This window comes from Zea mays, chromosome 6, assembly GCF_902167145.1.
Source record: "Zea mays cultivar B73 chromosome 6, Zm-B73-REFERENCE-NAM-5.0, whole genome shotgun sequence".
Lineage (NCBI taxonomy): Eukaryota > Viridiplantae > Streptophyta > Magnoliopsida > Poales > Poaceae > Zea > Zea mays.
In genome coordinates, this window is record NC_050101.1 from 15,085,194 (window position 1) to 15,106,433 (window position 21,240).

Below are 21,240 nucleotides of genomic sequence, written 5' to 3' on the forward strand. Positions count from 1 at the left end.
GCTATACTTCAATAATGTGAGGTCGCAATCAATGCTAGTCAAGTCTATGATCATATCTAAAATGATTAATTGTGCATATCTAGGATCTATATCATGGTAATTGGATTTTATTTATAAATTATATAAATTATTAGTTCCATAAAATATGTAGTTTTATTCACGTTTTATGAATTATGTATTGAATGTGCTTTCATTCCAATAAATGGTGTGTTTCATCACAGCTGAAAGTCTTTAAAAGAAAAGTTAAGGTGACGTTGACGTGGCTCTAGGCTAAGGTAAAGGTTATATAATAGGCCCTGTCAGTTGCCTAGCTTTTCAGCCAGCTTATATGAGAATCACTTTGGTGAAAACCATCCAAAATCAACATGAACACATAATCGGCTGAGTCGTCACGATAATAGGAATTCGTCACTTTATAGATACTAAACTCTATGGGTCTCTTCATCCTCCTCTGCACGTAATCACCACGATACCCAAATTCTTGTCATAGCCTGATTCTCAGAAAAGTCCGTCAGAAAAAGTTGAAACAAACAAACACATAGTAGAGCACTGTGGTAGATAAGGGTTGGAGGGTTGATAGAAATATCAATAATAAATTTAGTAACCGATGTGGTGTGACTTGACTATATACAAACCCTCTTAGTTAGAACCAGTCAAATATGGCATGAATAAACTTTATTTTAATAAAAAAAGCATATGCGTCCTATTAGTTAAGTGTAAATGTGAAGCCAACGATAAGATTTGAATAGTACTTATACATAATTTAATTTGATTTATAATTTTTTATAAAGTGAGAAAGAGAAAGGTGACTTGATGACTGTGGAACCACAGAGACTGGTAGAGAAATAGAATTCGATTAAAAATAGTATGATCACGCGCCGTTTGGATTATTGGAATTGAATTCCATTCTAACAATAATAATTTAGGCATATATCAATTAAGCTAATTCGGTTTTATGCAAAATATATTTGTATACTATTATTAGCAAGATATCGGAGATATTTATATGCTACATTTTTATTATAGAGGAGTAAGACGAAGAGTGTCATGTAACTTACATAGTAGAAACAAATTCTACTAATGCATAAAATCATTTCCCACCATCCACCCCATGAATTTGAGATATACTTATATCTGAACTTTGAAAAGTGGTGGAATCTTAAATTACATACTAAATAAGTTACTTGATTGAGTGAATTTCAATTCCTCTAAAATGAAGGGATCTAAACGCCCGTCAATCTAATTTCAAATCTCTACTACTCTTTAAGTTATTAGTGTAGGCGTCCACAGCTTTGTGGTTCTGCCATGCCCGCGCCTCCGCCGCTCCGTGATTCGCGTCTCTGCCGCCATTCCAGGGATTACCCACCATTCTTGCCCTCATCCGCCATCCTCGCCCCACCCGCCCCCGCCATCCTTGCCCTGCCCCCATCGTCTCCGCGGCATCCTTGGATCTAGGGATCCGGAGTCCGCGCAAGGGTCCGTTGTCTCGCAAGGGCACCGCTTCCCCTGCCCCCGTCGTCTCCACGCCATCCTTGGATCCGGGGATCCGGAGTCCGCGCAAGGGTCCATCGTCTCGCAAGGGCGCCCCTTCCCCTGCCCCCGTCATCTCTGCGCAAGGGCCCATCGTCTCGCAAGGGAGGAGCAGAGGAGGAGGTGATGGCTGTCGAGGAGGAGGCGGACGAGGATGCCATTGTGGCCCCTTCCCCTGCCACAAGTTGTTCACGACGCTCGAGTCCCTCAAGAAGAAGGGCAACAAAGGCGCGGCCATGCCCCCGTCTCGTGCCCCTGCCCCTCTCCCACGCGTGTTCTGAGGCCCCTTCCCCATCCTCTACCCTCCCCCGCGATTCTAGCATTGGTGCCCGCATCCCCCCGTCCGAAGCATGGCACTCTCCGTCTCCTTCCTCGCCGCCGCCCTCTCCCACCTCTCCCTCCCATCGACCTCCACCCCCAAGCCTCACCCGTCCTCGCTCCTGCGCCTGCGCTCCACCTACCGCCGCGATGTTAGCCTTGCGCTCCGCGCCTCCGCAGGCGAAGCCGCCGAAGCCTTCGAAGCGGGCCTGCCCGCGGAGGAGGTGATGGCTGTCGAGGAGGAGGCGGAGGAGGATGCCCTGTCGGGTTCGCGGCGCAGCGGATCACCGCCACGGGCCATCGCAAGACGGCTATCGCCCGCTTCGTTCTCCAGGAGGGAACCGACAAGGTCTTCATCAACTTCCGCGACGCTAAGGTGCCTATCAATCCCAGAATTGCACACACTTATTATACCAACGTCGCTCCATTATGTTGTTTGGGCCGCATTGCAATCGGTAGTACTATACATGTAAATCTGCAATTGGTTAATACCTTAGAATTTCAGGAGACGAATTAAACCGCTATGGTCAAAATGCTGTAGTACTATTGTTACTGATATCTACCAATGTGCTTATTACATGATACTTGTAGTAGTAACAACAAAGAGTCAAAGACTCTGAAGCTTTGGTGCCTGGCGGTAAGACTTCTGAAAGAAATGTGGAAGAGGTGGATATTTTGGCAGGAGGATGAAATTTCCACGAAGCATGAATAGCATTTTATTCCATATGCGGTGCGAAGATATTTCTTTTGCATGTTGCTGCTACGTTCTTGTGTAAAATTCGACATATGCATGTTCCAATCCCCTTAATGTGTTCATGACATGTGGGTCCATGATCAACATGTCAGTGACACATTTTGGGATTGCAAATTTTGCAGTGGCAAATAACTAACCTCTTTCTGCACAAAGGTAACTCCATGTTCCATGTGTATTTCAGAAAATATGGTTTAAGTGATGATACAATGGATTTTGTTGGACATGCACTTGCTCTTCATAGAGATGATCGTTATCTCGATGAACCGGCACTTGATATAGTGAAAAGGATGAAAGTAAGTCTTGGCCAAAGCTGCTCCCTAGCTGTTGCTATGGATAAACTTGTGTGGTTCCAAGCATTGTGTGCCTTTAGCTATATGCAGACTCTCTTGCACGCTTTCAAGGAGGATCACCTTATATCTATCCACTATATGGGCTGGGTGAGCTACCACAGGTCTGTCAAAATCGAATTTGTTAATGTAATACTTCTCGAGTAGGCACATGTTCCTTGTTGATGATCAGTGCTTGTTTTGGGCTACAGGGTTTTGCACGACTGAGTGCTGTTTATGGTGGTACTTACATGTTAAACAAGCCAGATTGCAAGGTCTTCTTTTTCACCTCGCTTCACATAATTTGAATAACAAGAAAATGCTCTCATTTTTTTCCTGTGTTGCCTCATTTTATAGGTTTAATTCGATATGGAGGGGAAAGTGTGTGGTGTCACATCTGAAGGTGAAACTACAAAGTGCAAGAAGGTGGTGTGTGATCCTTTCAGGATCTGAGTCTTCCGCTTCTAACTTCTGGGAGAGATCCAGGGATCATACCTCGCAATGCACATCCTCCAGAACTCGAAGGGTTTGATGGCAATGCAGAGGTTGGGGCTAACCAGACTCCACCCGTGCGTTTGCCCCGAGTGAAGGATGTTGTTGTCAACGGAATCACTGTGAAGACAAAATATGGTGACACTTGCATGTTGTACAGGCCTCCTCGTTGCTCCCATTGCTCTATCTGCAACAACTGCGTGGAACGTTTTGACCATCACTGCCCCTGGGTTGGACAATGCATAGGACTTGTAAGTTTATTAACTTAACACTTATGACTCAGAAATCATGTATTTCTGTTCATATACAATCTTTTGCCAACACTTTATGTTAAATATTTCAGCCCCTGTTGTCTCTTCATTTAACACATCGATTCCCTCACATTGCTAAAAGATATAGCACATTTGTCTTTTAGAATCCCTAGATTCCTGCTTAAACTTGATGGATTGTGAGACATCAAACACCTTACAAGATTTCTTATGTTTGTGCAGAGGAATTACAGGTTCTTCTATATGTTTGTATTCTCAACAACTTTCCTCTGCTTGTATGTCTTTGGGTTCTGCTGGGTTCATTATTAAGATCAGAAATGCCGAGCAGATAACAATTTGGAAGGCAATGACAAAGACCCCTGCATCTATTGCCTTAATCATCTACACATTCATTGCAGTTTGGTTTGTTGGTGGCCTCTCTGTGTTCCATCTGTATCTCATGAGCACAAATCAGGTAAAAACTGTTGCCATTTATATCCTTGCCTGATGAAGTATGTTGTGCCAATTGCTAATCAGTTGTCCTACTTCTGCTTTGTAGACAACATATGAGAACTTCAGGTATCGCTATGATCAGCGAGACAACCCATACAAAAGGGAGTCATGGAAAACATCAAAGAGATCTTCTTTACAACGATCCCTCCTTCCAAGAACAACTTCTGTGGTAGGGTCGATCAGGAGCATGGTCTGAGACCCCGTCCAACGAATGGTTTCATGAGTCCAAACATGGGGAGAGCTGTTGGCGACATTGAGATGGGTAGAAAACCAGTGGCTTGGGATGAGCCTAGGATGGCGGCTGAAATTGGTGATTTAGGAGCAGGTCTGAGCAACCTGTTGGAGGACAAGGATGGCAGGTTTCGTACCACATCTCCAGATCTCAGCTGCGACACCCTTGCGGTTGGAGGAGGCTTAGAAGAGCACGGATCCTCGGCAATGAACCCTGGGCGCTCAAGCTGGGGAGTTGAAGCTGGTCGATGATGGCAATGGCATTGACCATGTAAGGCGGATGTAGTGAGATGCTCAGGGTTGTTAGTGCCAGATTGTCGCTAATTTGTTGTTTTGTTGGAGATTTGAGGTCACTAATGTTATTAGCCTTATGACCTGTATGGTTGTTGTTTCTGGACTTTCTTTTCTTCTTCCTCTTAATTTGGGGCGTCTTCCATGTCCATTGTTTGAAGCAGTCGGTTTGTGACGCCTCCAGCTTGGTACTGTCAGGTTTTGTCTGTATATAATCGGAGCAGTAAGCCTAAAATAGGTTTCGGTTGCTTGAGTTTGGATGGTAATGGTTGTGAACAATGTCGAACCTTCGCATTGCAGTAAATGAACATCGTTTGATTGGAGTGCTTATGTTGAGATTCATTTCTTCCTTATCTGTATGTGTCAGTTTATCACCAAATTACCTTGTGAATAGATAGATATTCCTAATATAGGTTGACTGTAATGGAGATCACTAAAATGTTAGTAATTTAACTTCTATTCACACTTTCAATTCCATCGTCCGTGAAAAATTGATAAATATGAATGTGTTGACTTGACTTCATTTTATCATCTCATTTGAGCTTGTATTCTTATTTTTGAAGACATTGCTGCCCTGCACCGAGATTTCTATTGTTAATAAACAAGGTGTTATTTAAATTTTGATTTATTCCTTACGAATGTCTGCTGGTTTTAGGAAAGTGCTTAGAGAGGTGGCATTTAGAGGACGTCATGTCGAACGTGTGAAGATTTTTTAGAAATATGTATATTTGTGTGAAGCTTTTTAGAAACTTGACTCCATTTTATTTTTTATGTCCCTCTCGGCTTTGTTTCCTATCATTTCCAATGACTTGCTATGCATTTGCACTGTATTTGACATGTCTAAAACTGCTACAAAAAACTTGCTATATATTTTATCTAAAAATACTATATCCTTGTTATGCTTGCTTGATCTTTATTTTTTTCTGCTCTTCTATTCTTGTGTGGGTCATTAAGAATGAGGTGATTATATAAGGATATATGCTTTGTCAGTATTGTCTGAGTCTTTGAGCGTAGCAGCAAAAGTTTTGGTACATCATTGTTTTAGTTATTATGACCTGAACAACCCAGTTTATATATAGAGCTCGTGGCAATGGAAGTCCCATGGGCCATGGTAGGACAATGAAACCCGTGGCATCAAGTGGTGTCGCGCTCATCTGTAACAAGGCACTATTTCCCGTGAGGGTTTCTATCACCATTGTGCTCATGTCGCGAGTATCTTGAACTATTGAAGGCTCGTTAATTTGTGATCCGTCGCAACGCACGGGCATATACCTGGTAGATATTATTGGAGTCGGTTGATGCGAGATGCTTTGTGAAGGTGAAGGACCAAAGCTAAACCCCACGTCCCCCTCACGCGCTCCCATCTCCCACCCCCCGGCACGCGCCGAAACCCAAGCTCGCGCGAAATCCAAGGTAAGAATCCATGGGGGGCGGCGGCGCCCTCACCCCCACCAGCACCCCCTCCTCACCGTCGAGCCCGTCGGAGTCCTTTCCTCCCGGTGATTGTCTTGCCACCCCTTATTGTTGATCTCCAAGTTCTCAATTGGAATGATCACTCTTTTGAATTGAATTTGACCTGAGTGTGCGGGTGTAGAGTTCGTCGAGTGCGTAGCCGTCTCGCCGGTCTCCGATGACGACGAATCAGATGATTGCTGCGTTTGCGACGGCGACGATGTGGACTCCATCCGCTACTTCAACCGCCAACTGCGTGAGGCGAAAGAGTTCATCAGGAGGTAACCTGATTGTTGTTGTTTTTTCTTGATATATATATACAAGACTATTGTGAACGACTGGTGGAAATGGTTTTTTTTTAATGAAATTGTGTTGCGTGTACGAAAGCGGTGGATTTGGGGAAAGGCACCCCTTTCTGTTTCAGACACTTCATCCTTCTTTTTAGACTGAAAATTTGCAGGATTACAAGTAATTAGAAAACAGGTCTGATTCCATAGACATACCTAAATTTCCATGGAGTGCATGCTCATCTCCTGATGTGTTTCGTTTTGCTGTTTTTTCATGATTCGTGGCATGGACTGAATCGTGTAAATATGATAGCATGTGTTTTTTCATCTCTGCATTTTCTATACTTTATACGCTATGATCTGTGCTTACCAAACTTTAAATGGGCAATGGGGACTAGACTTCTTCAATGAACCAACCACACATAAATACTGAAACGAAAGGGTGCTTGCACTATAAATACCTAGGAAAGTCCACTCTGTTATGTTCTTATTTATTAAATGCTTCATTAGAAAGTCAACCTTTGAGCAGGTATAAGCCTGGGGACTGGATTGAGGGAGTCGGAAGTGCAAAGGCTGGACATTTTGTCTTGCCTGAGGTCACCACATTGCTCTTGGTGGGCCCTAGAGGTTCTGGCAAGAGCACACTTGTAAACCGAATTACTAGGGTCTTTGACAAGGATGATGATCCTTTTGCACCAGATCGAGCACAGGTGTCATGTAAGCTTTAACCTTTTTTGGGATGCTATTTCGTGGTGACATACAACTGAAGTTAGTTTCATCCATTATTACTGTTTAGTAATTGGACCTAAATTGATTTTGCTAGGCAATTCAAAATCAAATGGTACAATGTTTCTTCGCGAGTATCCAATTCCAAGGAATTCAAGTGCCGTATGTATTTACGATACACGTGGCTGGTCAAACGACCTAGAGAAAAATTTCAAAATGCTGCATCAGTGGATGACAAAAGGAATAAGCCATGGGGAGACAACAATGTGGTAAGGGGTGACTTACTAACTCTTTGTTTTCTGTCGTGAAACTAGAAAAACATTGTACACTGCGTGACTCTATACAAACTGTTTATTATTTTTTGAGAGAGTAATCAACATTTTGTCATTCAGTATGTTCATTTCTAATCTCAGCTGTCACCAGCTGTATACAGATTGCAGAATGAGGCTGATTCTTAGGACTAACTTTAGATTGTGACTGGATTTGTTGTCTCTCGTCAGATATGATTGATTTCCAGCATCAATAGGACAGGTGTCCTGAATTACTTACCTACCTTCTGTATGCTTTATAAGCATTTAAGGCCTTAATGAGGACCACCATGAAAATTCTCCCATTCTCTTTCACAGGACACAACATTTTTAGCCAGGATATGGATATGGATATGCTTTGAATTTTATGACAATTCCAGTCATCATTGCATGTCATTCAGAGTATCGTTATACTTGAATTTCGATTTTCTGTTTCAATTCCACAAACTTCTTTATTGTTCTTAAGCTAATGAAGTAACTTATGAAGTTTTACAGCTTAATATATAACTTAAAGCCATTAATTTTCTGAGCATTTATAAACAGGGATGATGATGAAGGCAATAAGATAGGGAACATGAAACCATTGGGGAGGCAATACAGTTTTCTTCGTTACAAAATCCGGAAGGTCAATTTCGTGTTATTTGTTGTTGATGGTGTTGCTGTCCTCGAGTCAATGGATGACAGCAATAAAGGATACACTGAGATACTTCGTCAAACTTTTATGTATCCGTTCTTGTCGATTGGAGGTAGGGATTGCTAAGATGCACACAAACCTTATATATCGATTTTATCATCATCATATGAAATTTCCTGAATACAGATTTATGTTCACATATACTGCTTTATGAATGAAATATATGTTTCGATCCTATCTTATTCTCTTCAATTCAGATCTCACCTGCTATAGAATAAGAGGCTCTTATACATGTTGTCGATTTAAATTGTTAGCTTCAGTCATCGCCTCATGCATGTATGATGTTGTCTCTGTTGATAGATTTATGATTGCTGTTGTAGACATCATGTGGCTATAACAATCTTTATCGCAGATGATAAACCTGTTGTTGTTGTCACACATGGTGATAGACTGTCGATACAGCAACGTGTTCACGTTCAAGCTGAGTTAGCAGAGCTACTAGATATTCCTGCCCAGCAAATTTATGATATACCAGGTATGGCATCAGTACTTTTTTTTATCATGATATAATATGGAACATTTCTGAGTGTAGTATCTGATACGTTGTACATAGGATCCGATGATGACCAAACTGATATGGTTGTACTGGATATGCTACATTACTGTGTCCGACATGCAGAGCAGAACCTCCCTGTTAAGTTAAACTACCATTTGGAGGTTTGAGTTCCTTCCCTATGTCCTTATCATGGATTATATTATCTCTCGCCCATGCAATATAAGAAATTAACGTTTTCGCATATGTTGAACAGATCAGACCGTTTTGTTTTCATAGAGTACATGTTAGTGGCGATTCACCTGTTTTTTGTCACTCATGGCACTTAAATCTCTCTCTATAATATATATACCACTTGATTTGTTGATATTTGGAAGATACACCTGCTCTAAAGCTCATGTTTTGACAGGTGCTTGGGCATGAAACTCTCAATAAAATGGCAGAGCAATTGATGGGCTTAGATGCAGTCATTGAAGTCGCCATTATTTTCCTATGCATCCTGGTCCTGCTGCTTCGATTTTCCGATAAATTGGTGCAGCCGTAGCTACGTTCTGCACTTGGGGTTGTAACTAAGAAAACATCATGGTGACTACTTGTCCTCCTCAGCTAGTAGAGTACCCTAACTACTTTTATGTGTGCATTGTATATATTGACAGAACGCGCTGTGCTGGAAATCTGTATATATTTACAATAATACTAAATCCGATCTCGAATATTTGTCGCAACTAAAACACGACAAATAAAAAAGAACGGACAGGACAGGGTATAATACAATACAACTAGTTTCTCACGAACTGCCCGAGGAAGAATTCTCAGTACAGGCAACTGAAAACTAAGCAAGAACGCCGCCATCATCACATCTTAACATTGTCCCAAGTCCACCGGAGCCATGCAACTCGGTTCTTCGGAGTGGTGATGCACCTAAATGCCGCGCGTCGGATCGGCGACCTAAACAGCTCAGTAGCTATGAAGAACAGCTCAGATCCCTGAGACACGCCGTCCTTTTCTACGAGCTGCAGCAACTCTACCACCTCTTCTTGCTCACGCCTGATGGCACTGCTGCTCTCGTTCCTGCTTCCGAGCATGCTCTCGGACACGCCTTCGGCATAGTACCCCGTGTTCTTAGGCTTCTTGGCTGGGCGGCTGCCGACCATGTGGATGTGGTGGTCCTGGCTTGACCATGGGGACGCACGGCCAGACCTGTAACACCCCAGGCTCTCCTCCGGACAAGCGGCATTGTCCCCTGACGCTCGAGCATGGTTCTCTTCCTCGCCTCCTCCGCCCCCGCCTGGTGTTCTGTCACCGGCGCCACCACCTACGGACGGCGAATTTGTGCCGTCTTTGGGGCCGAAAAGAACGGCGAGCGCGTCCTCGTGCGCGAGCGCCTTGCCACGGAAGTCTTCTGCTGCACTGGTCTCCTGCTAGCCAGCAACGGCGAATACGTAAGGTAAGAGGACCGACCATTCAGAATAAACCATTCTGCAATTTAATAACCACAGATGTCCAGCTAACGGTGGCACTGTTAAACTCACAGAAAGCAAGAACTGGCATTAAGCACAACGGGCTGTACTTACCGTGATCTGGTTGTCCCATCCGTCAGCATCCTGTGTAACAGTGCTCGAACTCTTGTCCCACCCGCCTCCTCCTCCAGGTCCAGCCTTGTCGTTCTGCAGTCTCCACAGGCTGTACATCCTCTTCAGGCCGTTGAACTTGTTCTGCAGCTGCTTGGTATCATAAGACCTGCGTGTCTCTTCCTTGAAGTTGCGGTACAGATTGTGCCACCCTATCTTGGTCAACCCCTTGCTGTTGTAGTTCTGCTTTTCCTTCTCGGCGATGCAGAGGTCCAGGAATATTCTTGTGGTGGTGTCGTCCCAGTGAGCACGGCATCGATCCATCTGCGCGTCACTTTTCCTTTTTACATGTCTTTCTGATTACAAGATCTATACGCCACACGTGCATCACCAACAACAGGATACAAGGAAAGTTAGCTAACACTTGCCTCGACGGGGTTGTGCCTCGCTGGAGTTGTATGCAGATCGTAGCCACAAACTTCAGGTGCAGAGCATGATGACGTCGAGGAGTAAGCCAGAGTTGTCACCCTCCAGTGGCGTATCTGAAAATTCACTAACCAGTCAGAATTATCAGGATATTTGTTTATCGCCTGAATTTCTAACTAATAATTGTATCATGTGCATGCCTAGAAAACTATGTGCATGATAGAACAGGTCATGCGCAAACACAAATTTCCAATCAGTAGGTGCCTGCACTATTCCATAGTTGTACTCGGGCTGGAACTGCACTTACATTTGAGTTGGCCTAAAATTGAACTCTAGGAGCAAAAAAAATGTTGCAAACAAAATGTTCTGCAGGAGTGCCATTTAGTTTGAAAGGAAGCTGCAATACATGGATCCAAAACTTACCTTGCAACAGCTATCTTCTAGAGCTGAATGCCGGTTATCGAAATTAACAGAAGCTGTTTTTTCAGGGACCAACCAAAAGATAGAAGTAGAATTAGTACATGCAGCAACATGAATACATATGTTCAAGGGAGCTGTTTGCAGCTATTGCTTGGATTAGGTTGACAACATAGGACCCACTTTGGGAGAGCTCCACTTCCTGATTCTTCAGCTCTACTCCTTGATTCTTTGATTGAGGATTCCATTGGATTCCTAGGAGGGAACAAGGTGGTAAGCTGATGATAATTTCTCTGCTGATCCCCACCACAATATAATAGGCAGCAGGGTGAAGAATGTTTTTTTAGCTCCTAGTGTAAATGAAGAAATGATTCTCTCCTGCCCCCACCTGAATCAGTTGGAATTTTGAACGTTTGGCTGGTTGAGAGTGATTATCTTCAAGCCAAACGCCCCCTAGGAATGTCCATTGCTTTTTGAAGTTGCATAAAAAACAGAGTGGATCATTGACTCATAATATGGAGGACGTTTCTATGTTAACATGAACTGATATGGAGGCATGTCCTAATATGTCAAGTTGAAAAATAAGTGTGACGCGTATATAAATTACAATGAAAATATATGACGCAGTAAAAGGTCTCATGCAGTCATGCTCACACATTGTCAACTCTTCTTATAAAGGAAGATCTGTCATGCTCACTGACGGCTCGATCTGCACAGATGAGTCAGTAGTGCGCGCGTGCGGGGACGCCGACGCCGACGCTGACGCCGCCAGGAATGCCTCCCGACGTCGATCGGGGACGGGTGAGGGAGGCGTCGCCAACTCGATTTAGCGCCTCCTAGCGCCAGTGACCTGGCCGGAGGGCGGAGACGCGAGCAGCGACTGGGCACCGAACCCTAGAACAGGCGAGTCCTCTCCAGACTCGAGGCCGCTGGAACGAGAAGGGAAAGTCCGGGTGCAGCCGATGGGCTGCACTGTTCTGGGCAGCTGTTTGGGCTGCAGCTGATGGGTTGTGCTTGTGCTGTGTAGCTGGCTAGCTGCAGCCCAACTGCCCAAATAGCAAGAAGCAGCTGTTTGGGCTGCAGCCTATGGGCTGTGCTGTACAGCTGCAGACCCAAACAGCCGCAAGAAACGAGCAGTCCACCACATGCTTGAAATATCATCTTGAAGAGAAGCCCTAAACAGAATCCTATTTTGAAATGTAGGACTAAAACATGCTCCAACAAAAGTCTTATCTTACAAAATTTCATCAATAATTATAGGCTTGGTCTCTCGAGTTCTAAATATATTGACTTATATACTGGAGCCCTATTCCCATTTTATATACTATTTCTAACATTTTATTTTCTAAATAACATAATATATTTTTTAATAATATGATATAGGGACTCATATCATACTTTTGGTTGGAGATATTCTAAGTATATCACACTTTCAGCGGTCCAATGAAATCACATTTGAATTCAAAATACTCCAAGTTTTTTTGGTACATAGATTTTGCCATATATCTTAGGCACAAGTGTTTTGTTTTGGTATATGATGACAAAATCGAGGTAAAAAGAAGTCAAAGCAATTTATACTGTGGTTTAGAGCAGGAGTCAAAGCGATTTATAGTTTAGAATGAAAGAACCAACAGAAATACAACGACAGACAAACAGGTAGTGCAGTTCAGTTATCCACCCAATTTGAGAAGAACAAGTGACAATACATTTATCAAAATCAATGCGGATCCCTTTCAAGTTTGAGGTTTGAGTTTGAGAGACGGTTTGGAACCCCAGTAATTCACAGGAACTCGGTAGGATTCTACTAGTAAATTCTTTTCCGATTCATGGACATGTACAACCACAACGGGGAAGCATGGTACAGCTGGAAGTCCAAGACACGCTGGTAACGCTATGCATTTTTCACTGAGCAAATGTCCAAGAAAAAAAAATGAGCATCACATCGATAGCGTCTCTCACTCACAGTCGTTGTTCATTCAGGGCCTATACTGTGTGCTTGTAGATATCTAAAAACTAACAGGCAGACAGGCTCGTCTTGTGCTTCCTGTGCTTCAGCTGCGGCCCGCCATCACCGGCGGCAGCGGCACCGCCCTTGACCACAGCCAACTTGTCATCGCTCCTGGTCGCCGCCGCTGCCTTCGACTTTGACGTCTCCGACTTTGACGATTCCGGAGCAGCCTCCTTGTCCTTGGTGCCGCAGACGTGGGGCTTTGCGGCGAGCGCGAACGGGAACCTGCTCTTGCCCGCGCTCCTGCTGCGGCCGAGCCGCTCGATGTCCTCCTTCATGGCAAAGCACTCCTTCTCCAGCTCCGACACGCGCTGCTTCATGCTGTCCATACCTTCCCGCAGCGTCTGGTTCTCCCTGGCGGCCAGGGGCCAGCCAGCGCCGCGGAGGTGCTCGCCCGAGACAGGCAGGCCGCCGAGCTGCCGCGAGAAGCCGCCGCCGCCGTCTAGGGGCTCTGAGATCATGAGGCATTCCGCGATGGAGCTCCGCAGCTGGAGCTGCTCGAAGAAGAGGACCTGCAGGATGACACGGAGCGGGAGGCGCTCGTTCTGCGCCGCGTGTGTGCAGGCCTCCAGGGACAGCTTCTGGCAGTCCATCACCCGGCAGAGCTCTTCCTTGTCCGATTCTGGCAGATATGGGTGCGCCTACCAAACGAAAACGAAGTGGACTGTGAGCAAATTAAACATGAAGGTGATGCATCTGCTAGCTGTTGCCAAACATCTGTTACATAAATAAATACAAGGTAAATTATGTCCTAGGTGCAACTAAAATGAAACAGCGGTTTCAGAATATGATTTGAATACAGACAGTATGGGGGTAAGCATCATCTTGATGCAACAAAATTCATAAGTTTCTTTCTAAACCTAATCTCTGGAACCATGAACAGTGGGAACAGTCACCCACCAATTCCTTTCCAATGCAATGATACTACCAATATTGAAGGATATGAAAGAACTGTAAAACACATATGCAGAAAAAAAAAACTTTATCTGTATTCTTGAGGAACTGGGAACTTTCACATACAAGGAAAGTGTTGTGTTCACATAAACAAAGAGCAGATATAACCAAGTGTTACCTTGAGATATATGTCAATAGCACGATAAAGCCCATCATCTATTGGACGAGCATAATCCGGTATAGCAGCAGCCAAAGACCGAAACTTTGGCAACTTCAAGTTCATGTCTGGTGCAACTTCAGCCAGATAGCCATCAATCAACTTAGCAACCATAGTTATTGGCATTAAGGATGGTGATGCTAACATTTGCCCATCTTCACCAATGCCAGGGGAGGCCCCACCAGTTTCTTGGTCCATTGACAAGAAATGGTCTACAATCCTCTGCACACACTCCACATCATACAGGGTTTCCACAGAATCAGAGACATTCGGTATCAAAAGGTCTTCCAAGCTGGCCTTGTCAAGCTGCATACCTATCCGTCTCTCCAAGTTCGACACACAGGAGGGGCTGGCTTTCAGGAAGATTGCCGTGCGCAGGAGGCCAAACAGCAGCTTGCATGATGTAACACCCCTTTGGAAAGGGAGTAGTCTATCGATCTCCTCGAGAAGATACTTCTGGTCATCTTCAGAAGGGATGGATGTTAAACTAGTCATAGAAAGACAGTTGCTAGCATCACCGATGCTTTTACGCCGATTCAAACCAGGCAAACGCCTTTTTGCATAATGGTTAAGGGATCCAACAATAACCCCCTGACTGATGCCCCGATACTCCATGGCTGAGATGAGCTTTTTGTATAACGGGAGGCTTAAACATGAGACATCATCATACCACCAATCCGGGCTGCTATTTCTGGGCCTTGCTCCCGTGCTAATACCATTCCACAAGAGACTCCCTCCAGGACTCTGCATGGGGCCTCCATAATGGGCTACTGGCCAGCCAAATAAATCAGGGTCACTGCATGATCTAGTCGCAATAGAGTCTACACACCTCTTTACAATCTGCAATCTTTCAGCAACATCAAGGACGTTGTCGCAAGTTTGAAGCGCCTTGACTGAATCCTTCCAGCTCTTGAGGACTGTTTGGGTAAGGAAGCTCTCTGTCTCTGCGATCAAATTCCCCTCGGATATCTCTTCCGTCATCTCAAGGTAATCAGCAGCACAACGAAGGTGTACAACGTTGGAGGCAGTCATTTCAAACTTTACACCATAGCAAAATTTGGCAGCCAGTTCAAAAGCCTTCGCCCCACCAGGAATATCAGATAGATCAATTGCACAGCTATCGTCCCTGTTATCGATTTTCTCTCTGATTCGCTTCTCCAACAGGCCACTTTTCGATAGTAGAGGAAACTGTAACAGACCCAAATTCAAATAAATGAGTCAGTTGCATAAACGGGTGAAACGGTGGAAAATGGCACGGACGAAAGAAACAGTTGTGAATAATTCTGGTAAAAATTTACCTTGTGAAGATGGAAAGACTGTTCCCCAACTACCACAGATATATCACTGGGAAGACCAGATGTGCAGTACCTGCAACAAAATCGACATGTCCCTTTTCATCATTCATTTTCTCTTTGGATAACTCAACCTTTAGTAAAACATGTGTTTCGACGACTTTAACATAGGGACAGGCAAATAGGTAGAGAACTCATCGCAGTAAACCATACAAGATAATTTTGTCACCCATCATGAAAAAGGATCCACAATAGGCATCACATCGTCGTATCCCTTGTTATGGGCATACGGTTGCTACTGAGAAACATGAAAGGTTATTTAACAGTACGGATTATCTAACACCATGAAGCTACCAAGGACGGCTACTTCGGATACACAAATAGAGGGCTAACAAAGGAAATTTGCAGTAAGAGATTTGTCGAGTAAAAGGCGGTTCTTCAAAGCTTAAGCACTGTGCTAGGTACAGCAACAAGTTATCTCAAGTAGCATAATCGCAGAAGCGTATTTACACTCTGCAGCAGGGCCAGTATCTGCTACAGAGTACCCAGCATAATGTGCTGACAGTGCAGAGCGTGAAGGAACAACTTGGGTCCATTCAGTGCTCACCATGTGCGAGGCATTTACAACTGAGATTACAATACGAGCCTCCAAAGTCAACGGAAATAATTGTTGCAAATAAAAAGGGGGATATCGTGGCTGTAAATACTAAAACCTAGGACAAGATTTCCTCACTATACAGGTTCTATGCACCCGCTGCTGCCTTCACCTCGATAAGTTCCAAAGCAGTAGAAAGGAAAAAAATTGCTGGCCTCCACCAACAGACCGAGTTTCGTGGTGCCTAGAATGCAACAGAACAGAACAGAAATCTTGGCGCTGTCATATTGACAGGGGCCGTATTTTCGACCACCGATAGTGAACCTATCCAGAAAGTAGTAGCAGCTAAAAACAAAAGATAAGGTTTCCAATCTTTTGTGTAGCTGGCTCCCACTTTCTGGTTGAATTCCAGCCATTCAAGAGAAATGGGTTATGTATACTATATAACCAGAGCGGCAGATGGTGCCAAGAAGAGGAGGTTTGGCAGTGGATGTACGGCAGCTTCTAGTATCATGCATGGCACCTTTGATTCGCGCGCGTAGACAAATACTAGTGGTCGATTGTGGTCGTAGGTATAACAATGATAGATAAATAAATAAATAACGGTATCACACAATCCGCCAGGAAGCACTGCGCAAATGAATCCCGATTAGTAGGCCAGTTATATAAAAAATAATACTACATGACTCTGCAGATTAGGCATGGAATGGGGGGCAAGGCAACATGGTAGGGGAAAGTGCGTACCACTCCTGCCCTTGCTTCCGGAAGACATCAGCCCTGGATCCCAGCTTGAGGCAGGCCATCGTCCCGGACGGAGCTGCTGCTAGCTGGTTCCAGCCTCCAAGACGGCCAGCCGGCAGGACGGCGGACACCGCCACACTGCAGCGCCAATGAGACCAAAGGCAGCACCCAGCGAGCACCAGCAGCGTCCCAGCTTTCCGCCGAACCGCACGCGACGCGCTTGGACCGAACGAACTCGACAGGAAACCCCACCGACGGGAAAACTTTTCCCCGCGCGGAGAGAGGCTCAGTCAGTCCAGTCCAGTCCAGTCCGGGAGTCGCCGGCGGGCGAGGCGGAGCGGACGGCGCGCGGGGGCTGGGAGGCTGGGGCTCAGAAGGCGACGCTGAGGATCCGCCAGAGCACGCGGAAGAGCCAGACGAAGTTGCACATCTGCGGAGAAGCGCTCCTGATCCGGGAGAGGGGATAGGTCAGGACTTGAGGGATTCGCGTGCCGGAAACCGGGAGCTTTTATTTGTTTGGAAATAATGAGAAGGGGAACGAGAACGAGAGAGGGAAAGAGGGGGAATCGCGTACCTGAACTCGGGACAGAGAAATCCGCCCAAACTTCCAGACCCTCGCGGCCTCGCCGCCGCCGGCACCTACGGCAGTCCACGCGCCAAGATCCAAGCTTTACGCGGGAAATCAACCGACGGCGCCTGCGCTCGCTCGCTAAACCCACTGGTCAGGGTGATGAAGAAGGGACTAGGGAGAGGCAAGAACCCCGTGGGCCGTGGACGAAGAGAGGAGAGAGGCAGACGGCGGCGCAGCCTTCCTTGCCTTTTGTTTATGGATCGAAGGGGCGGGCCGTACTAGGAAGGGAATGTTGCGGGCGCGAGAGCATCCAAGAACATTCTGTTCTATGGCGTGGCGTGCGGGCGTGCGGCGCGGAGGGCAGCGGGGAAGGAGCCAAAGAAACAGGGGAAGCAGGCAGGGAAGGAGCAGCTGGTGGGACTGGCTGGAGCGGTGGGAGGGCTGGAGCTGGAGACTGGACCGAGAGAGGAGAGAAGGGGAATGGAATGGAAGGTGAAGGGGTGCAGCTGGTGGGGCCCCCGCCAGCAGGCCCAATCCACTTTGTCGCTGTGCTGGGGGGCTCCCTTCTTTTACGAGAAATCGGTCTCGGGCGATGGTTGTATCATGTTGGATTCGTTTATTAAGTCTGATAAACAGTGCAATTTTTTTATTTTACAAACAACACACTGCACTAATTAAAATAAGTTTTTTTAAAGAGAGGAGATGTTTTTAATTAAGATAGAGATGTCTTTAAGTAAGGAGATGTTTGGTTCCCTAAATAAAGTTTAGTCCATTTTCTATCAAGGTTAAAGTCATTTTGCACCGGGACTTTAACCGATGTGGCTGCACTCTAGCCGGCTTCACTGATCCGGTCTGACCGACTTCTGGCATTCTCTTCTGTTTCGATTTCGTGTGCCAAGGAAATTCACATGGGTTTATTTAGATCGTCATGTGCTACCGTTTCATATATTATATAAATAGTTGTTGAGATATTTATTTAAATATAATTATTATTTATTTCTAAACGATAAAGTACGTGTGGTACAATGGTTAGCCTTAAATTTCTGGAGTAGAAGAAGACACTAAACTATTTTTTGTACGATGGTGTGGGAGCTGCGTCGACGGGATCGGGCGAGCTGAGAGAACGTTGCGTCGTCAGTCATGGTTACGGTCTTAATAAAATATTATAGATATAGATATATTAAAATGAGTTAGAGTAGAACTCTACAATCTGTTTTACTTTTTAGTTGATTTATACAATAATTAATATATGTATTTCATATATGTCTAAATTTATTATCATCTATTTAAATATAGACATAAAATCTATAACTAAAACTACTAATGTTTTGAGATAAATGGAGTATTATATAGAGGTGAATACAACCAAGAACCAACGGAACCCGTCTGGTGTCCTGCAGCCTAGGGGGATGCGGATGAAATGAAAGGATCGGCGACCATCATCGGCCGTGCCACGCGGCCCACGCTACGGCAATCATGACGGCAGATTGCGGTGGTGCCGTGCCGGAGCCCGGAGCTCAGCTCAGTCCAGTCAACTTACTTATAACAAACACTGTGGACTGTCGTCGATCGAGCTACAATCTTTTTTTTTTGACTCGAAATCGGTGCTGTTCGTGTGCCAGCGCCACTGCACTTGATGGCGTCGGCTACTCTGGCCTTTGACTCGCATCGCATGGCCGTGCCATGCCATGCCATACTCGAGCTTCAGTGCTTCACGCACGCATATGCGCTTGCCTTGTGTTTGAAGGCAACAAGATTCTATCTACAAAAAAGTCGGCAGAGCAATGGAGCGGACGAATGAACGAACCAGTTCAATTCACTTCACTACTCTGCTAAGAGTGCAGCCACATCCTGTTGAAAAGAAGAAGATGATGATGATGATGCCGACCCAATAATCTGCAAGCTATGCACAGCCTGACCAGAAACACACAACCTTATACCGAAGAATTTAAAGATCGGAACAGACCCTATTTTTATTCATCTTTGAACTAAAATTTGTTTATAACTCTAAAAAGTTGTGAAGAAATATTTTGATCACGATCCATTACCAATTCTGGGACTGTCAGTAGTAATAAACCTAAGGAGAAGATTTTTTTTTTCATCCAGTGCCCTGGGTCAAACTAGGATCCGAATTATGGGGTACTAATATGGTTGGCAAACAATGATTTTTTAATGTTCTTGTTTGTTGTTCCGTATGCCATCACACAGCAAAAAAAACTGTGGAGCCTGCACGCCTATCTGGTTTCACGTCCTCTCTTTCTTTCTTTTTTCTTAATAGGACATTTCAGTTAGATATTTTAGTTGTCAGTCAGTCTGCTTTCTGCTAATTAGGTGCAGAGGCCTTCAGATCTGTCGATTTAGTTTTTTCTCCTTCGACGGTAATTTACTGTCTTCAGACACATGGACCAATGTGCTTCAGTTCTGCCCGTTTGCTTGCTTCTACTACCCTTCCCTTACCACCCATGCATGTGTACAGAGACCTTTCATTTTTCAGAAATATGTTGACATATCTTAATGGTACACCAATCTCTAGACATCAGGAAATACTTCCCCCAAAATAAGAATATTAAAGTGATATTCCTAACACTGATGAACAAAAATAATATTAAAGAAACTAGTACAACCCCGTGCGTTGCGACGGCACAAAATTACGGAAACAGAGCTCTCGAACGTAACTGTCGCTACCTTCTTCGTTCGGGCGTAACCGCCATTCTCAGATCATGAAGCCGTGGCGAAAACAACGCTCGTCATTTTCGTGTGCAAGCATAGACCCACGAGTGGGCAGGCCGCGCCTGTATCGCGCCTTGGCTGTCGGCTTCTACAATGGACGTGTGGCCCTATCACTGCCACGGACGAGCGTAGGCTAGCAAGCTCCACTAACGCGAGCGCAGGACTCGCCTCCATGGATACGCGAGACTTGCCAACTTCCATGTCGTCCTCTGAGCACACGCACATGGGGAACTACTAGATGGGAGGCTTGGACCATAGTTTAATTATAAAGAAATGTAAGAAGAGGTTAATTATACAAAAGTGTTGACGGTGGAAACAATGGAAACTGATGCTATATAGAAGTAGAGAATTACTATTTATTAATGACCAGTTCAACTTGATGATCTGGTAGTATTGTTAAATGCTTTGTCAAGCATGGCCTTCTAAACATAACGGTTCAAGTGTGCTATTTTATTTTAGAAGGTCTAGAGCATAAGTGTTCTGGAACTCGTGCTAAAATTTGAACAAGAATGTAATAAGGAACTAGAATGAGAACCTACCAATAAAACTCACGATGAACAGGAATGGCCACACAGTCCTAGCTAAACCTTCTAAGCATTTCTCACAAAAAGGTTGGACATCAAGTTTCAGCAAGAATGTCCAAACTATCTCTTCGCGTTCTATGGCTACTTCCCTTACATCAGACACTTCAGAAGAGTGGGGATTATCCCACTCAATGTCCCCGACCATAGAGATATGGACTCCCTCGTCATCCAACTAAACATTATTCTTTGTAACCGGCATTGAATCTATATCACTTACGCAAGCGTTATCAACATTATTATCATCTTCCATGTGCTCCGGAGCAATAGATCGAAGCACCGAGATATCTTCACAAATTTGTATTGTGCTAGTCTCTTGCCTAAAAACATATAATCACCCATCAAGCTGGCACTACAAGGATCTAGATTCGACAAACTTTTGACTGGATTCGACAAACTTTTGACTGGATTCAACAAACTTCCATGTGCTCTACAAGGATCTAGATATCTTCACCTTCACGTAGAAATTGTAGGTTTTGGAATTCAATGCCAACAATTATTTTGGTTGTTGGAGGCTATAAAATACACCCCTAA

General features: G+C 44.7%; 4 protein-coding genes and 2 pseudogenes across 12 annotated transcripts; 4 read left to right on the forward strand and 2 right to left on the reverse strand.

The window, feature by feature from the left end:
• Nucleotides 1-1,880: 1,880 nt before the first annotated feature.
• LOC103630862 (30S ribosomal protein S9, chloroplastic-like) lies at nt 1,881-2,801 on the forward strand (annotated as a pseudogene).
• LOC103629022 (guanosine nucleotide diphosphate dissociation inhibitor At5g09550) lies at nt 2,790-3,360 on the forward strand. 2 transcript variants are annotated; one of them, XM_020539723.1, is made up of 4 exons: nt 2,790-2,895; nt 2,973-3,053; nt 3,141-3,203; nt 3,286-3,360. In XM_020539723.1, exons 1-4 carry the CDS (start codon nt 2,809-2,811, stop codon nt 3,289-3,291), a joined length of 237 nt encoding a protein of 78 aa, XP_020395312.1. In that variant the 5' UTR covers nt 2,790-2,808; the 3' UTR covers nt 3,292-3,360. The 2 variants fall into 2 exon arrangements, with proteins under 2 accessions (XP_020395312.1, XP_020395311.1); XM_020539722.1 differs by lacking the exon at nt 3,286-3,360 and having other exon boundaries at nt 3,141-3,257.
• A 45-nt stretch (nt 3,361-3,405) lies between these two features.
• On the forward strand, nt 3,406-4,693 carry LOC103630863 (probable protein S-acyltransferase 7; annotated as a pseudogene).
• Nucleotides 4,694-6,033: 1,340 nt separating this feature from the next.
• Nucleotides 6,034-9,360, forward strand: LOC100284079 (ATP binding protein). Its single transcript, NM_001320189.3, has 8 exons — nt 6,034-6,202; nt 6,298-6,436; nt 6,972-7,159; nt 7,266-7,437; nt 8,020-8,222; nt 8,523-8,645; nt 8,724-8,827; nt 9,073-9,360. Exons 1-8 carry the CDS (start codon nt 6,127-6,129, stop codon nt 9,205-9,207), a joined length of 1,140 nt encoding a protein of 379 aa, NP_001307118.2. The 5' UTR covers nt 6,034-6,126; the 3' UTR covers nt 9,208-9,360.
• LOC100275163 (uncharacterized) lies at nt 9,288-12,196 on the reverse strand. Of its 5 annotated transcripts, none has more exons than XM_008649400.4 (7): nt 11,732-12,196; nt 11,466-11,546; nt 11,261-11,332; nt 11,084-11,136; nt 10,663-10,776; nt 10,238-10,558; nt 9,288-10,081 (listed from the first exon to the last, which is right to left on the reverse strand). In XM_008649400.4, exons 6-7 carry the CDS (start codon nt 10,556-10,558, stop codon nt 9,518-9,520), a joined length of 885 nt encoding a protein of 294 aa, XP_008647622.1. In that variant the 5' UTR covers nt 10,663-10,776; nt 11,084-11,136; nt 11,261-11,332; nt 11,466-11,546; nt 11,732-12,196; the 3' UTR covers nt 9,288-9,517. The 5 variants fall into 5 exon arrangements, with proteins under 5 accessions (XP_008647622.1, XP_020394455.1, XP_008647623.1 ...); XM_020538866.3 differs by having other exon boundaries at nt 11,775-12,033; XM_008649401.3 differs by lacking the exon at nt 11,466-11,546 and having other exon boundaries at nt 11,732-12,051.
• Nucleotides 12,197-12,774: 578 nt separating this feature from the next.
• Nucleotides 12,775-17,977, reverse strand: LOC100192849 (uncharacterized). 4 transcript variants are annotated; one of them, XM_035959375.1, is made up of 6 exons: nt 17,399-17,977; nt 16,828-17,270; nt 16,607-16,713; nt 15,495-15,564; nt 14,158-15,384; nt 12,775-13,726 (listed from the first exon to the last, which is right to left on the reverse strand). In XM_035959375.1, the coding sequence occupies exons 5-6, from the start codon at nt 15,226-15,228 to the stop codon at nt 13,091-13,093; spliced, it is 1,707 nt and encodes a 568-aa protein (XP_035815268.1). In that variant the 5' UTR covers nt 15,229-15,384; nt 15,495-15,564; nt 16,607-16,713; nt 16,828-17,270; nt 17,399-17,977; the 3' UTR covers nt 12,775-13,090. The 4 variants fall into 4 exon arrangements, with proteins under 4 accessions (XP_035815268.1, XP_035815269.1, XP_008647352.1 ...); NM_001358589.1 differs by lacking the exon at nt 16,607-16,713 and having other exon boundaries at nt 12,881-13,726; nt 17,399-17,843; XM_035959376.1 differs by lacking the exons at nt 16,607-16,713; nt 16,828-17,270; nt 17,399-17,977 and adding an exon at nt 16,256-16,568.
• Nucleotides 17,978-21,240: the final 3,263 nt, after the last annotated feature.